The sequence below is a fragment of the Peromyscus leucopus genome, chromosome 20 (assembly GCF_004664715.2).
Source record: "Peromyscus leucopus breed LL Stock chromosome 20, UCI_PerLeu_2.1, whole genome shotgun sequence".
NCBI classification, from domain to species: domain Eukaryota; kingdom Metazoa; phylum Chordata; class Mammalia; order Rodentia; family Cricetidae; genus Peromyscus; species Peromyscus leucopus.
In genome coordinates, this window is record NC_051080.1 from 28,662,461 (window position 1) to 28,681,473 (window position 19,013).

Sequence of the window (19,013 nt, forward strand, 5' to 3'; positions counted from 1 at the left end):
TTATTTATTTATTTATTTATTTTTGGTTTTTCATGACAGGGTTTCTCTGTGTAGCTTTGCACCTTTCCTGGATCTCGCTCTGTAGACCAGGCTGGCCTCGAACTCACAAAGATCCGCCTGCCTCTGCCTCCGAGTGCTGGGATTAAAGGCATGTGCCACCACTGCCAGGCCACTTAATGTTATTTTAACATTAGTTAAGTTACATCTCAGCTGGGAAGCTGAGCCATTCACAGCCACATGGCATGACTCTTTTAGTTCTGCCCAAACTCAGGTACTCTGGAAGTTAGTCAGATGATTTCTCTAAAGGACAGCAAAAGTTGGTTTACTAAATTTTTACAAAACATCTTCTAGCACCTTTAGGGGCTGGGGTGATGGCTCAGTGATTAAGAGTACTTGCTGCTCACCCACAGGATCTGAGTTATGTTCCTAACACTCATGTAGGTGGTTCACAACAGCCTATCCAAATGGAATATAGAAATAACACAATCTAACCTAGCAGAGTCTGTATGTCATAAGCCCACTGTTAATGTTATACTAAGTAGTAAGAAACCAAAAGCAAATCCTCTCATGCTAGGAACAAAACAAGAGTGCCCAGTCTTACCACTTTAACTGAACATAGTTCTGAAAGCCACAGTAAATAGGAAAAGGAAATATAAAAGGCATTCAAAAATTGGTTTTCTGCAGTGGACGGCTGCATAAAAATTTTTTTGATAGTGGAAATGCAAAATCATGTGTCAAGCTCCACAGCTTCAGAATGGTTACTGTAATGTATAGAAGCTCATTGAGATGTATAGACTCTAGATCTGGTTAGTTTCAGTGTGTGGTCATTTTTTAATTTGCAAGTTCTTCACAAGAAAATTTTAATGTAAATGATCAGAAAGAAATAGGCTAAAATAGTCTCCTTTGGTAGATGTGTGATTTTATATAGACAGTCTCTAAAAATGTAAACCATATATTGTTAAAACTAACAAAGCAAAACTTCAGTTTACAAAAATCAAAATTCATAAATGAATCACGTCTCAGAAAAATATTGACATGTTGAAAAAGACATTGAGTTCATAATGCCATTAACAATTCCTACCAAATCAATAAAGTATTCGACAATGAATTCAACCAAGGGGGTAAATGGTCTATCTTCTAAAAGATGTGGAGGAATGGAATTGGAGATGATGAACATAAAAGGAAAGATATTCCATGTCCATGAGTTGGAAGAATTAATAATCATTAAAATACACATACAATACTGCACAGAGCAATGCAAAAACTCACTGTAATGCTTATCTCAATTCCAAATTCCATTTTTCACTTTAAATGTCTTAAATTTCATATATAACTACAAGCAATTATGGACATCGAAGGAAAATTTTACCAAAGAATATTAGCACCAGTACAGTACCTGACTTCAACACACACACAAAGGTATAGGCATCTAAATAGCCTGGCAAATACTACAACAAAGTTGGAAGCCCAGAAATAAATTGGTAAGTATGCTTATCTATCAGTTGACTTTCTACAAAGATGTGAAAAGTAGGCAAAGAAAAAAAAAACACAGCTTCTTCAGTAAATCGTGCTGGAGAAGCACAATATTCATATACAGAATAAAATTACTTTTGTCCTCATTTCACAATATATACAAGGAATAGCTGAAATAGCTAAAATTATGAGGTGATTAGAAGGAAAGAATAAACCAAATATCCATCAAATTGGTTGTCGTTCCAAAGACACTGAACTAGGGTTTGAATCCAGACACACACTTTGCAAAATTCAGCCATGTACAAATCCTTACCAAAAATAACCCCATTTCTTGCATTATTGCACATTTAAAAAGTGGAATTAGAATGTGACCATGTATGCAGTGCTCTAGAAGGTCCTCCAGAAATCTATCAAGGATTTTCTCATGTCAGTGTGATATCTGTTAAAGGATGGCGATGTTGGTTATCTAGCAGGATGAGCACAGGAAAGCTTTACATAAGAGCCTTCCTTTGGGCATACTGGGAGGCAAGTGATCCAAGAGAGAAGAGAAAGGACCCATGGGTAAGACCTGAAAATCTTCTCTGTATGGACGGGGGAATGTGAGAAGCTCAAGGTGAGGTATAGTGCTGGGTTTGTCAGGTGGCCAGACAGCAAATTCACAAGCTGGCTGGCTCTTGCATCTCACATGTGTTGTAGGTCCTTGTACTGCTGCAGGGGTAATATGAGGAATAAACAAGATACGCATATACCTACCTTCCTTACTACATTGATATAGATCACTACAGCAGGACAAAAGGCAAATGAAATTGGCCTCTTACCCTGTTCACTAGTAAAGCATGTGCCCATCATTGTATTCTTCCATCAACTGTCATAAAAGCACCACATCAGGCAACAAGGACAGAATGTTTACAGAGCTCCTCATGACTAAACAACACTAACTTCTTTGAGGGGACTGTGTAAATGGCAAAGAGAAGCAAAGCTGAACACTGTTAAAGAAAAACACTAATAAGTCCCATGGGCTCACTTGGTTTTAGTTGACTTAAGAATCTCCATTTTGAGGTCACAAAGCTAAGGTATACATTATAAACATTGTCTCAGCCTTGATGACAATTCTGGCATATGCATTATGACAGCAGTTGCTTAGGCTTTTTTGCAGACTTTTGCAAAAATCATCAAGTCAATTAGCACCTGCAGCTATCTGATGGGTGATTCAAATGAGATCAAATGCTTCACATCTCTGCATTGTATGGTGTCTGTTCCCTTTGTTGTCTAAGCTTTTGAGTCAGACTCTACTCATCCCTGAAAGTAAATAAGTGGATCTTCTGAGGAATGCTTTGCCCATAGCTATAACACAAGGTTACCTTGACATATTCTGCTTGTTGGAGTACATGGGTATTTCTTCTACCCAGCCCCTCTCCTTTGTCTGTAGCTTAAGAGCCAAAATCTTTCAGCCTACTCATAAGGTTCAAATCAACCAATAAAACCAGGACATTTATGTAAGTTGATGACATCAGTAACAGGAGAGACTCGACATTTCCTGGATGATGGCATGACTCAATAGCCCACCAAGCACAAAGCCAAGAAGTTTGTGCACACAGTAAAAACATCTTTGGATGCTGTGCCCATGACTAATGGACAATCACCAAGCATTACTCTATTCAGAAGCAGATCAACAAAAGCCAAATGATTTCTTTATGTGACCTTGGGCAGGGCTAGCTCTCTTTGATTTAATTGGTAGCTTGACTTGATATTTGCAGTACAAGAACTTTTGTCTTACCTATGATAAGAGTCTTGATCTCACAGCTTTTCATTGATGATGTAGCATCCCATTTTCCAGAACTATGATGGTGAAAAGGTTTATATTTACACAATATAAATACTAAAGCTGTTTCTTCCACATTTAAAATGGTCATGATTTATTACTGAATGTAGCATTATTATTAAATTCAAGAGGAAATGCAGACATCAAGTAAATAAACAGATATATACTAAAATTAGCTGCAATGGTCTGAAAGAGCAGAATAAGAAATTGCGTGACAACAGGTAAGCAGGAGTCAATTTAAAAAAAAAAAAAAAGAATTCCATGCAAGAATGCCTGTCAGAGGAAGGCACATTTGAACTGAATCTGCATTAACTGGTAGAACATGAAACAAATGTTGGAAAGGGAATCAAGTTACAGGTAAAGGGATATCCAAGTTCAGAAGTGCTGACCTGGGAGTGAACCCACTGAAGAGGAATAGGCAGAGTAAAAGCAGATGGTGCAGAGGACACTAGAGCCTGATAAGGTGCTCCCAACTGGTCTAGGGTAGACAGGAAGCAATATCTGTGCTGTGGTTGGATCCAGAGCTCCTAGGTTAGACTCCTGACTCCCAATTTACTGTGAGTTTATCAGTATTTTCACTGTACAATGAAAATGGCAATAGTACCAACCCCATATGCTTTTACACATGATCTAAAGACATTTAAGTCAAGGATAGATTCCATATGTGATGACAGTGCCCTGAGATGAAAAGACACCATGCATGGATGTTTCCATAAGGACAAAATCACCTAATGATTCATTTCACACAAAAATTTCTATTTTTAATCAATGCATGATGAGTGCAAAGAATGTAGTGTCTGGGGCCAGAGAAAGTACTATGGATGCATTAGCTATTGGGAAGGAATAATGGGAAGGAGTGAGGAGGAAGAACAGGAGGAGAACAGGAAAAGGAAGAGAGCAGAGGAAAGTGAGGACAGGAAGAAAAAAGAAAGGAAGAAGGAGACAAGTGGGGAGGAAGAGGAAGATAAGAAGGAGAGGAAAAACAAGAGAAGAATCATATATTTAATGAAGGTCCAACATAACTGACACTCCCTGCCCTAATAACAAAGGGGTTTCTTTGTGAAACTTTCTTCACTTCTAACTAGGTAAGAATCAATGGCTGAAAACTCATCCACTTCTAGCAGCCCAGTAAGAATATAGCACCACATCAAAAAGGAGCTGACTGCATAGGCTGAATGCTTTAGGCATGCAGATTTCAAAATATCCCCAAGAACATAAGTGTCTTGGGTTAAAATGAGCAAAATCTTCAAAAAATATATTATCAGGCTAAAGTGAGTGCATTACACCAAAACTAAACACAAAGAAAACCAAATGCATACTCTTAAATAAGAGTATCCCAAGTAAAAGCAAGAGCTTCAAAGATATACCCTTCCCTACTGTTTCTAAGATGCTTCCAGTTAGCTGAGCCAAGAAAAAAAAAAAAAACATAATTTTGGAACTTCTGAATGACTTCTGAATGTCATGTGGCCACAAGAAAGTGCAAGAGGTGTGTTTCGCTAGTTTCCATTCCTGAGCTTTGACACAAAGCCATGTCGTTTCTTTGAAGGTCATCAACAGGAGGGGGAATGTACAGAAGAAATGAAAGCCAGACTGTGGGAACTCTAGTCTCCCAACTGCACTCTCTAGAGCAAACCTGCTCTCTTTTAAAGTGCTTCCCGTTCACATTGTTACATCTCTGTGGGGGGAGAGTTGGCTCCATTTGATTTCCTGAAGTAATATGTTCCTAATTTTTAAGGGGCACACATAAGTAAGACAATGAATCAAAGGAACTCTATAAAAAACAAGAATGCCCTTATTGCCTGATCTTTGAGGAAATAGAAATGGAAGGGTAATGTAACTTGCCTGGTCACTGAGCATAGATTTATGTCTATAAAGACCCAGATGATTCCTTGGACAGGCACACACTTTCACTAACCACCCTTTAGCATCACAGGGGATGCCCTATTGGAATCTTCCAAAATGGAATGTTTCTCACTGCCAATGGCATCCACAGTTGGGCACATGGGGATTGAGAGAGCTCAAAGACACAGTGCCTGATTCACAGGAGGCCCTCCAAAAACACAAGATCCAATCTGTTCAATACTTTGGTCCCTGGAGCTATTTTTTTTATTCTCACCAATTCAAACTTGTAAAATAAAGTCATCAGTAGCCAGCACTAATTGAGGACTCAGGAATCCATGCTGTGTGTACTACCACACTTACAGAAAGCATTACTGATAACATGGTATGGAGATGTAAAATGAGGTCCAGGGAGGATAATGAGGAGTTCAATGTCACTTAGGTCAGTTGGACAGACCAGGCACTGGCTTCTAGAGCTTCTACCCTTGAGTGTTCTCCCCTGTCACTGAGGCAAGTCTCTGAAGTGTTATGCTAAATCTCTGGACCCAGGCTCCAAGGACCCTGTCCAATTACCTCCATTTCTTTGTAGGTTCCTTTGCTAACTGTGGTGTAGCATATACAGACTTTTTCCATACAAGTACAGGCGATACTTCATGGGTGAGGATCCAGTCTTACACTAGGAGATTTAAAGGCTCCAAGAGTAAGTTCATGGACAGAGCAGGGGTATCTGGTGTCTTGGAGACCCATTGAGCAGCACTCTTCAGTTTTCAAACAGAGGGGGTTTTCACTGCTGACCCTGAGCATCAGATCCAGATGTGCCCCACAGAAGGCAGATTCCAGAAGAGGGGAATTTCCCAGGTGGACCTTTTGCTAACCCCTAGGGCCCTCTGTGTCTCTTCCTGGGCCCCATCTCTAACATCAATCACTTTATTTCCCATTCACAGCAGATGTCCAAGCCTCACTGCATTATGTATTTATTAACAGTGCCTCAAAACAATCCAGTATTGAGGAACTAGAAATTTGAGGTACAGCAGGCACCTCAAGGGAGTGGACACCAACTGTGGTGGAAATAAAGATTGTCCCTCTCTGATGAGGTAGGCGGGTACTATACAGATACGATATCTTAGAACATTCATGTGAATATTTGGACTCCCAAGAAATCTATCAAGTGCATATACCAACTTAATTGCTCTTTGGCTCTTCAGGCTCTTCCCTAATGATGATTTTACATATAGAGAGCTATACCAAAGCCACGGCACAGGGTTGGATTGAGTCAGCTGAGTATGGTCTGGCAACCCCCAGCCCTCTGGGCCTAGACATTTCCATACACTGTTGGTAAAGAGGTTGACAACGATTGCATGCATTAGTAATTTATTTAGAGTTTGTCCTCAGTGAGGTCACAGAGGCAGGGGGAAGCTGGGTGGGCAGAGGGAGAAGCAAGCCTGGCATATTTATTCTACAGGCATCTGACAAGTGTTTCATGTCATATTTCTATCTTTCTTTTTCAGAAGCAGGGGAGCAAAGCCTCCAAGATTCTTCATTAATAGCTACTAGCCCATGGCAGAACTTGTACTTGGGAAACGAGGTAATGAAATTCAAATTTCCTGGCAAGATCCGTTGTCAGAACAAATTCTGTGGCCTGTGGGTAGTCAGTCCTCCAAAGTGAAGACATGGCTTCTAGTGATAGAAAACAAGCTACGGTCAGGTAGATGTGGTGCAGAAGTAGAAATAGCTGCGTGTGGGAGGGACCAAGGCCGCTTTTACAAATTGTGTGGAGGACACTGAGGTGAGAGCCATTCAGGCTTATAGGCATGTTCACTCTTGTACAGCCGGGTTATGGGAGACCACAGGGAGCACTTCTGTCCATATGAATGAAGCAAAACGGAACACTGGAAGGGAATGGACAAGTGTTCAAAATGGCACCAGGAGCAGCTGTCAATCAAAGCAGGGAGTGACATATGATATATTGAAAACTCCTGAAACAAGCCCTGACCCTGCGCAGCTTTGAGATGCCATCTCAATGAAAGAGCACAGTGAGATGCTAACTTGACCAAAAGGAAGCTGAGTCCCTAGGAAGCTGGCAGAGATGGCTGTCACAACGCTTAGGGGCAGAGGTAAGGAAGCCCAGCCCATTACCATCCTCAAGCTGCTTGTGTGACTTGGCTGGAGATGAGTGGATGGTATGGTAATGGATTGTCATGCCTCTCTGAATTACCAGGGCTTAAGAAGGCAGCCACTCTGTCAGCCCAGAACTGGCTGTCTTCAGACCCTAGCTGGATCAGAGCCTGAGAGATGGAGTGCTTTACCTGCTTAGCATTCTCCACGAAAACAGGCATATTTGATATTTAGGTGCACTTTAATGGACCATGAAAAGAAATTAGATTGATTCATTTGAGAAATGAATGTTTCTCCCCACCCCTGCACGGTGAAGCTCTTAAGTGCTTCCACTTAGTGGAAATGGAAATTACCTCTCAAAACATTAGGAAAACTAATCACAGTGAATTTTATACATTTCCACAATTTACTCTGCTGTCTTCCCCATGGCTTTGATGAGCAGACACTAACAGATGCCTGTTCTTAACCTAATCATTTTCCACAGCCCCAATACACTTGGATAGGCACCCTTCTACCATGTCTGCCCTAATTGATCAGTCTCCAAGGGAAATGACTTTTTGTTTTTCTTTATCATCTCAAGAGGAGGAAGAAACAATAGGATTTATTAAACAGAACCCTTTTATAGAGGTAAATACCCAAGGTTAAAGTGTCCTTACCATCCTTCCATTGTCATGGGCATGCTGATTGAGACCCTGAACTAAAGAGTGAGAGAGAGAGAGAGAGAGAGAGAGAGAGAGAGAGAGAGAGAGAGAGAGAGAGAGAGAGAGAGGATATTTTGAAATAGCATAATTAGATGTTTAAAATATCTCATATCTAGGTTCCTTTCCTAGAATACCTTAATACCCACATTTCAATTAATATTCCCTGTTCTTATTATTCAGGTTTCCTTGTTTCTAAGATCTGAGCAGTTTGTTGTTGGACACAGACAAATATTTTTTGATCTTGTAGATTCAAATAGTATTTTAGAAACAAGAAAGATAATTTGTGATCAGCCCTTTCTACACACACACATACACACACACACACACACACACACACACACACACATACATGCACAAATACACACACACACATACACATAGTGCAAATTAATATGTATAGATGTGATGTTTAATCTTGGTTGACAGTTTAATTAGATCTGGGATCAAGTAAATAAAGCATCTCTGGTTGGGGCTGTGAGGCATTTCCTGGAAGGATTAGTCGAGAGGGGGAAGATCAAACTTGGTGTCAGCCCAGATATAAAGAGTTCTGAGAGGAAAGCCAGGTTGCTTTTGCCTACTGCCTTTCCTCCCTGATGCTGAGTTCGTCTACTGTGTGGCTGTTCCTGCTGTTACCATCTGCCCCTTATACAGGATACCAGTTTTTCTGCTTAACAAAGTAACTCAAGACCCACGGCTCGCCTGGAATCTTCTTGGCCTTCAGCACCGTACATACTGGAATTGCTGAGGCATCATTCGACTTGGTGGATGGGTAGCTACCAAATTCTAGTAGCTTTCAGCCTCTCTAATGTACAGACAGCCATTGTTGAACTACCCAACATGCATCATGCAAGCCAATCTAATAAACCCCCTTTGTAATACATATTTATTCTATTGTTCTTTTCCTCCAGAGATCGTGACTATTGCAATAGGCATTTATACATATACAAATGCTACCTAAAATCAATTATGAATATGTGCATGTTATGTCTTGCCTAATAATAACAGTAAAGTTTATATTCATTTAGAGTCACAAGTAAACTGGTGAGATTTCCCATTGTTTCCATTACATAAGAAAAAAGCATGCCTTCCAGGGAATATTCCATTGCCATTGTGCTTAGCTAGCTAGCTATGGGCAAGGCACATAGAAAGGATAAGACAGACTGCACAGCCTGGCCCTGAGATGGATGGCCAAACATCTTAAGGCAATACAACTGTCATAAGGGATGTCCACATCACAAATACCCCCATCCAACCTTTGCCTCTCTTCACTCACATTGTAGTCCCCACTGTCTCATAGTTGATTCACCCCTTCTGTGGGAACATTTGTATTGGCTCCATTCATGAGCTCTCATTAAACCCGTGGCAAGATTCTTCTTTGATAATAGACTGCAATCTGTCTGGCCCTTTTTCATTATGTATCAATGATTGTACAGTAGCCTCATCAAAAACTCTCAAATCCTTAGCTACCTGACTTGGAGGTTGAAGACTTTGAGTTAGGTGAGTGGGATTTTAACATGGGTGAATCCAGGGTCTGACTACAGTATGTAAGACCTGCCTCTCAAATAGCCAGATCCGTTCATCTAATGATTTCACAGTTTTAATTACATCAAAAGTAGAATAGAAATATAGCATGATGAGTCTTTATTCCCTTTCATGTTTTGTAACAGCTGAGGGATGCCCTAGACAACCACCTGTAATCTCTAATCTCCTATACTGGAGATAACTGAGACCCTAAAGCCAGGTCCAAACTGTCCTGTGACCTAGTTTCAGATCAGCATATGAATGCTTGTCCAAAAGGTCTCTGCAAGGCAAAACCCATGGAGATGGTCTCTCACTAGGCAAGGAAAGGTGGACCTTGGGACAGTAAAGACTACTGCTGGGACAGCATGACCCACATGCTATCTTCTCACACATAGCAATGGTGATTCTCTTGGTGGTTTTTAGTTTCACTTTGTTAGTCACACATGGGACAGATATAATCACTCCCAGAAACCCCATTTTTTTTCTCAAATATTTTTTCTCAAATAAAATTCTTTGGGAACTGATGCTTCTCAGGTTCTTATCTGGAAACACCAGCTGTTACTCCAGACCCTCGGAACTTTTCTGATTCAGTGCTGACAGGATTGGAGGCAATAAAAGTTAATGGGCACATACAAGAAAGCAACATAGGGGACATTAACTATGCCTCCCAGTTCTGGAAAAAAAAAAACTTTAAGGACAGTGTGGCATGATGGGAAAAGAGTGCCTTATCAAACTTCACACTTTATAGAGAGGCTTAGGCATGCAGGACTCCCTTGTAAGACAAGCAAACAGAGAAATACAAGCTATCTATATAAAGCAACTTATGGCAAATCCCCTATTTCTGTAAATCGTCTTTGTTAAGTTTTGGGTGATATCCTTGTTCTTGAGAATCTGTGCCTATGTCTATCACCTTTTAGCTCTGTAAGGACAGGTTGTGCATGGCTTGGTATTTAGCCAAGCTAGCAAAATGCTAAGTATTGTTGTTTCTGGTTTAACAGTTGTTTTGATTTAAAAGTTGGGAAAAAAAAAAAAAAACATGTTTATTTTCGTTGGAGGTTAGCACTGGAGTGTGGGGAAAACATGTTTGTTTTTGAAATATAAACGAAGATGGCTCAAGATATTTGGGGCTGCCACTGTGTAAAACTCATCTGGTGGTCAGACTTCTTTGCACAATGATGCCCCTTCCCCATCTCAGGACCTGCACCTGGCTGGAGCAGGACTCCACACTTTCCAGTGTCCCTGAATTCACACATAGGTGTTCTTCTTTGTACCTTACACTCATGCCAGTGAGAATATCTAATTCAATTACAGCTGTCACCTAATCAAGCACCTGTCCTTTCTCTGACACTGGGATCTTTTAGAATGCCCATGGGAAGGATTGTTCCTAACCAGCATGAGCTCAGAGCTTGTCACAATCCACTCAAGGACATGTTCAGCCAACCAAGATGAGAATAAATCACACGTCTCCAGAGAACAATTGCCCCAAATTACCCTTTAGAAAGTATTATGACAGGTAATGCAGGGACACACAGGTTATTCACCTAGAATTTGTTATACAGGATCTAACCATGGAAACCTATCTTGCAAAATTCCATGTGACATTTTTCTGTACCTTCAGAACCTGCATCTAAGCTATATGAACCATGGAAATGTGCGTTTGTATAAAATTTAGTAAAGAAACAACATGCTTGGAGGAGAGAGAAAGCATTACTACCCATTGTTTAATTGCCGAGAACACTGTGAGTTTGAACAGCACTGGGTTCATGTGATAAAGGTACTTCCCTTCATCTTTCTGTGCTTTTCAGATAAAACTTCTCTCTAGCACATGGCACAAATCCAGGGGGTCTGCCTTTTTCTCCTATTGTCCCAGTTCTCAATAATACCATAAAACTAATCTACATGGACATGAAGAATCAAGGCCCCATTTAGGCTCTAGGGATTGGGTCATCCTGTGGCCTCTGCCTGATCATCCTTCCATACCCTCATCTTGGATTAGTTTCTTAATCTTCCAGGCCCCACTGTGAATCTCTTCCTCCACCTAGCTGCCCTGTTCCTGCTTAGTTATTTGCTCCATCAGGGGTCAGCAAACTCTGCCTCTATTGGATGACTCTCATCACTTTTATTTCATGAGATGACTGAGAGGCCATCTGATGCAAACACCTATATCCACAAGGACATGGCCAAGATTCTCCACAAAGCAGAATATTGTTAGGCAAACGGCTACACGATTCATCATAGCCACACTTAGCCTACTTAGATTTAGCATTAGCCTACAATTGTGTCTATGAACAATTATCCTAAGCTTTCTTGGAGCTGAAAAACTTTATAACTATCTTCCTCAGAGAACTCATTTTATCTATACCACAAGCCTGGGAGGAAAGTACCACCCAGTGACCCCAACTTAAAAAGGAGAAACTAGAAAGATAACTGCTGAATCAACTTCTGAATTCACATGACTTGGAAGCGGGGATGAAGGACTGGAATATAGTCATCTCAGTACACATGGCACTCTGTCCTCTTGAACCCTTCCTCACTAAACTCAGTAAGCTTTGTCTACATCCACATTAAAGACAACTGGAACAAAAGAACAAATTAAATACACTATATTGACAAGACACGTCAATTAATGGAAGTTGAAGATGCCGTTGGCCACCCCACCCCTTTGACATTCCTGGATTTTTTAATTTTGGCATATTTTGCTTCCAAAACATTTATATTTATTATTTTCTATGCCCAAATACCTACAAGTGATAAAAAATACATTGAGATGATTGTCTGTAATCATGGTGTCAGTGTCCTCTCCACACAGGGCTTGAAGGAAGGGCTTTACAGGAAGGAATGGTGTGCATTCCTTTTCTAAGTGGTGATGGACAGCCTTGTCCTAGATTTGACCAATGAGATACAGGAGAACAATCCTGTACCAATTCCACACATAGTCAGGAAGCAATGTAGAATCTTCTTTGTGGTTGATATATTGTGCATCCCAATAAACTTATCTGAGGATCAGAGAACAGAACAGCCACTACGTTAAACATAGAGATTAGGCAGTGGGAGCACACGCCTTTAATCCTAGCATTCTGGAGACAGTGATCCAGTGAGTTCAAGGCACTGGAAACAGCCAGGCATGGTGATACACACCTTAAATCCCAGCCCTTGAGATCTCATGTCTTGCTTGGGAAAGACACACACCTTTAATCCCAGGAAATGATGGTAGGAAGCAGAAAGGTATATAAGGCATGGAACTAAAGGCTTTTTAGCTTTTTAAGCTTTGAGGCTTGTAGCAGCAGTTCAGCTGAGATTCATTTGGATGAGGACTCAGAGGCTTCCAGTTTGAGGAAACAGGATCGACTGAGAAGTTGGCAAGATGAGGTTAGCTGTGGCTTGTTCTGCTTCTCTGGTCTTTAATTATTTACCCCAATACCTGGCTCTCAAGTGTTTTTGTTTTTGTTTTTATTAATAAGACCTTTTAAGATTTGTGTTACACCTCTTTGCTTTATCTCATGGCAATGGAACTACCATGTAAAGTAGTTTGATACTCCAGCTAGATGCAGAAGCTTAGCTATTCTTCGAGCAATGAGCTGAGGGATCCATCTACCCTGTGAGTGAAGAAGTCTTGAGTGCTCTATCCCAGTTGAGGCCTGAAGTGACACTAATGCATCTCAAGGCTAGGCAACTTCAGCCCACTTGAAAAATCAAGCAGAACAGGCCATTGTTTTAAGTACCAAGTTTTGGAAGGATTCATAGACAACATAGGCATATACAGAGGAGTTGAATATAATTAGATAATTCACCTTGAAGGAGAAATAAATATGCATATATCTCTCACCCATGAAACTGTCTGATCATAAGTCACTGCTGGCATGTGCTAGATTTCTGTTCTAAATAGAATTTGAGTGCAAAACTCTAGGGCATGATCACTGCATCACAATCTTAACTCTGTCAAACTAGACAAGAAAGGGAAAGGACTTTAACCTGAAGTTGCATTTCTTGCTGTTTTTCTCTGTCTTTGCAGCACCGTCTCAATACGTTCTTTCTCTATGGACCCCAAAAGCTCCTGCATGCCCAGCAGCCTCTGGACCTCACAGCTGGGACTTCCTACTCCCAAGAAGGTGTAGCAATGACAAGAGTTGAGTTCATGCTGCTGAGAATCTTAGAGGAAAGAGTCCAAGTACACACTGGCCTGCAGATGGCTCTCATCAATCAGCCTACTCTCGCTGCCACCTCTCCCCCAGAGTTTTGCTTTGGCTCTAAGAATGAGACCTTGACTCATCATGTTGACTTACAACCTCTCACAGGGCAGACTCTTGGACCCTTACTTTATGGCAGTTCTCATCACAACACATTCGTATTTATCATCTCTATAAGACATATTTGTCATATATGATCTCCACAAAAAAGAGAAAGACACCATAGAGGTGAATTTTTATCTGCCCATTTCAAGTGAAGAGAAAGTGCTGATCATTTACTTAGGACTGTACAGTCAATTTATCTAAAGCAGAGCCCAAGTATCCTGCTTTCTTAGTGGATGCCATAGACAAAGGCAGGGAAGGAAGGAACCTAGAACAGGATGGGAAAGAGGGAAATAATACTGAGTCTATACTGGCAGAGTACAGATTGTGAGAGAGTATAAATCATTCTTTTATCACCTCAGATGCCTTATTTACTCCCAACAGAGGGGCTTGGACAAGAGAAATAACTTAGGGAGATGGTGACTTAACTGATAACTAACACCTGCTTAGCTCAGACTTGAGGAAGGGGCCGGTGACCAGCTGAGTCTTTCTCTTTCTAGGTCTAGAGTTAGAGGAATAATCAAGAGCCTTAACTCTGTATCTGTACTTCTCCCTTGTAGCATCTCTACTGCACGTGTTTGACTCCCCACGATGCTTTTGCCCATTCCAAATGGATTTTATGAAGTATGGCTGGGACCAGCATTCTTCTACAGCTTGTTTCTGACAATCAGGATCACTCTTACTTCTATCAGGGACTATTTTCCTGTTCATCCCTTTCCTTTCTCTTCTTCTGCCCTGAAGGCTGAATCATTTCTTTTAAGACTCACTAGACAGTGTGGCTCTGCCATATTTGTTCCCAAACCGCCCTGTACTTCTGCTCTTTAGTCTCTCACACATATTTCCTGTCACTGAGTTCTATCAGACTGGCTCCTCAAAGCCCTGGGTTTCTTCTTAGATTGCCAGCATCAAAATTAGGCCCTGGATTTTCCTTGACAGTCTTTTTTACAATGGGTAATGACATTCGATCCCTCTATTATGACTAGAAAGTGCCAGTACAACTGCTCACCTACTCAGTCCCCTGAAGCCATAACAACTGGCTTCTCCTTACCTATTGGCTGGATGCTGCTTCTCATCCATTTCATCCATGATGTGACTTCAAACAACCTGCTGCAGACAGTTTCCCCAAACTACCAGCCACTCCTAAGAGTGATTTTTATTCAGCCAACCCTTCTTAACAACAATGTTCACACAGGGCCACTTCCAATAGTGTGTCTGCCTTTCCTGAACTCACTGGTCCGACTGTTGACAGTGAGAACTAGCCTTTGTTCTGCTAGACCATGATGCACAGGAACACATGATGGATTACTCATGAGGCAGGAGTCCCGCTTTCTACTCACCTGACTGCCCGACGATGGAAGCACTCAGCCTGTGGGGGATCCTTGAGGACACTTTCAAAGTCACCCGGATCTGATAATACCTAAGAAAAGAGCAGAGACCAAGCCATGACAATATGACTTCTTAGTGTGTCTTCTAAAGTGATCTAGACTTAATATGGAGAGCCATAGGAAACCATTGAAGGTCCTGGATACCGCGTAGTCATCTGTGAGCAAAAAAATAATACATTTGATTGGAGCAATTAACGGGTAAGAGACAGGACATGGTGGGAGGCAGGAAGGTGCATAACCTGAGATCACATGAGAATGAGCAAGGTTGGAGGTGATGTTAATACAGAAAAGGAACAGATGGGTCATGTGACAGTCTTATGAAGACATATGTCTTCTTTAGTTTAGAAAAATCAACTGTCCCAGGAAGATAGCACAGTGTAAGACTGAAAATGCAGATATGATCTGACTTGCTATCTTGTAAAATACGGCACTTACCCCTCTTCTTCACACTTCCTTGAGGCATCTAGAAGCCGGGTTGCCATTTCTAAATATATTGCTAACCATTTCCCCCAGTGTATGTGTCTTACTGTATTTTTTCCATGGTGTCCACGTTTGGGAGCCCTATAGAGGCTCCCATGCTCTTAGTAACCTCTCCCTGTGTCACCTTTGGTGATTGCTATTAATGCCTCCTTCATTTGTACGCACTTGGGGACCATTTCTGGCATAACTGTCCTCTCCTTCCACACATTCCAAACCCATAGTGAAGTGCAATGTAAATAAGGTAAGGTGAGATGAAGTAAATAGACCATGAACAGGTCAGTGCCCTGTGTCTCATTGTGTTCCTAACTAGGGATTTGTGTGCCACTATGTCAGTGGGATCATGAATACTCACAAGACAAGACATTTCTGGCGAAGGTCTTGGGTGTTACTTGGATGTGTGCATGATGAACATAGGATATGTGGTCCTCAGAACACAGGCCCTGGCTACATGACAGGAGTCTGGGTGACAGTTTCAAGCTGGCCAAATCTGACTCTGTCATGTAATTTATGAACGTTCTCTGACATGTGTGAGCTGATTGTCTTTGAATCTTTTGTATAGTTTTGTCAGCTTATTTTGTATCCATAAAATGAGAAAAATATCAAAAAAGAACTCTAAATGAGGTGAAAAGCAAAATAAAATAAAGGAAAAAAAAACCAGCCACTAAGCACAAGGAGACAAAGATAAGGAGACAGACAGGCCAGGTACTTGGAGTGAAGGAAAGACATGGTGGTGACTTTCCTGGCTTCTGCTTTTACCTCCTTTGTCCTAAACAGAATATTAGGTGGGTGTCTTGGCCAACAAACCAGAAACACTAATGACTGGACACACACACACACACACACTCAAACACATATATACAAATACACACACAGAGAGACATATATACATATACATACACATACATACACATAACAAATGCACACACACACACACACACACAAACACATGCACACACACATATGCAGGCACACACAAAACAAAAAGGGAAGAACATGGCAAAACAGAAACCTTTTAGAGAACAGCTATATTTGTTCTGCCCTGCCAATAACACATAAAAAACAGCAGCACCACCACTCATAGCACAGGGTACAATTACCAGGCTGTAACAAAACTCCTTCTTGACCCTTAGCTAAGAGCAGACTTCCATCTCCATTGGGATCCACACTTTCATCCTTAGCAGATGATAATGACCCTGGTTTTAGTGGAGACCCTACAGGGAGCCTAGAATTCCACTTTCACCCCACAGTATCAAGGGCATAAATATACCAGCAACATTTGTAGGTGTTTTATTTTGTTTGTTTTGAGAATTTCGTGCATAGATAATGTATTTGTATCACCAGTACCCTTCAAACTCCCTATATGATCCCACCAACTCCTTCATAAATTCATGTCATCATTGTTTTAGAGAGAGAGAGAGAGAGAGAGAGAGAGAGAGAGAGAGAGAGAGAGAGAGAGAGAGAGACTGTGCGGTACAGGAAAGAGCATTTTCTCGACATGTTTTCTTGAAACAATTGAACACCCATAGAAAACAATAATCACCAACAAACAAACCTTGAATTTAATGTCCCACTTTACATTTAAAAAAAAAAAACCTGTCAAATTGGTCTTGCACTTAACTGAAAAATAGAGACCCATGAAGACACGATCTACATGACGCATTTAACATGGAGGTGGTGCCTACCTAGAGACTTCACCCATACTGGCTAATGTTCTTAATACTAGAAAGTATACTGCACAGTACCAAAGGAAAAATGTAAACACCAACCCCAATGCAAACCCTTCTATCTATAATGTTCTACGAAGACATATAGTGCAATGTTGGCATAAAGCTTGCAGAAGTAACCAATCAATATGTGATTTATTATAAGGCCCACTCCATAAGATGAAACTCATACTTGATACTGTATGGGTGACCAAGAACCTGAGATTAGATAGCCCAGGGACCTAGAGGAAAACTAAATACTACTGTTCTACAAAGAAAATATAGCAATAAAATGACTCCTAGTGACATTCTGCTTCACTCATAGATCCGTGCCAGCCATCATCAGAGAAGGTTCCTCATGCAGCAGATGGGAACAAATACAGAGACCCACAGTTGGACAATATACATAGAGTAAGAGACCTAGGAACACTCAGCCCTAAATGGAGTGTCGCCATCAAATCCCTTCCCTCAGTACTCAAAGAAGCCTGAAGAAGAAGTAGGAGGTAGAAACAGTGTAAGAATCAGAGGAGATGGAGGATACCAAGAAAACAAGGCCCTCTACATGCAGGACCATTGCACAAAGGAAATCACAGAAACTGAGGCAGCATGTACAGGGCCTGCAAGATGAGTCTGCACCAGATAGGGTCCTAGAGTGGAAAGGAGGAGTGAACACATGGCCCCATCACTAACCCAGAAGCCATTTTACTAACCATTAGGGAAGCAAACTACTCTTAATGGTAGACTGCATGCCCAACAGTAGTTGACCAACAGAAAAAGAATTCATCTCAGTGGCATCTTTAGAGGTTCCTTATCTCATGATGTCATATCAGGGCTTTATCTTAAATTTAATTTTTCATTTTAGTATTAATTTTACTTTTATTTATTTGTAATTTATTGATTTATTACTCTACAGGTTTTGCATATTTATTATGTTTTTCAATGTTCTGGTTTTGTGTTTTGATGTGATTCCTGAATGTGCAAACTAGTGGGTCTCTGCGCTCTAAATCTATATCTGTTTCTTGTGCCTTTTCTTGGGATCTTTTCCTTCTGTTTATTTGTTTTGTCCTATTCTGATTTGTTTAGTTGTGTTTTATCCTATCGTATTTTATTATTTTCTCTTAGAAGCCTGTTTGTTTTCTAATGAGAGAGAGAAAAGGAGTGGATCAAGAGGGTGGGGGGTAAGGAGAAATTGAGAGGAGTAGAGGATGGGGAATTATAATAATAATATATTGTATGAAAAAGAAACTAATTTCAATTAAAATAGTAATACAAGCCTATAATGCATTAAGAAAAAATAGAAAAGGTTTTAAATATGTCCTAAATACAGAACTAAGAAGACTTCTTAGACTCTTAATCCAAAGCATGGCCTATAAAAGCAAATAGGGATGAATCCGATTTCATTAAAATGAAACACTTTTCCTCCATGACAGGTGCAGTTGAAGATCACAATGGAAGCTGCGGTGAAGGAGAAAACATTTACAAATCTCATGTAGATTGCATTCATTGTTTATGAATTCCATCATTGGAGGCTCACATACTTGTTAACATTTAGCTAACGTCAGATTCGAAGCTTACATCTCCTTTGTGCTTATTCACAGACACGAATTTGCCTGCAATCAATAGAAGCACCTGACATTCAGACTGCAATGGAGATTGAGGGAACGAAACTGCAAACACATTTGCAT

The 19,013-nt window shown here is 40.7% G+C and overlaps 1 protein-coding gene across 1 annotated transcript in view; it reads right to left on the bottom strand.

The window, feature by feature from the left end:
- Fam135b (family with sequence similarity 135 member B) overlaps positions 1–19,013 on the bottom strand; it is a 215,047-nt gene that overhangs the window by 108,218 nt on the left and 87,816 nt on the right. Inside the window, 1 exon segment of the mRNA XM_037197518.1 lies at positions 15,098–15,177. Coding sequence (XP_037053413.1) covers positions 15,098–15,177 — 80 coding nt within the window.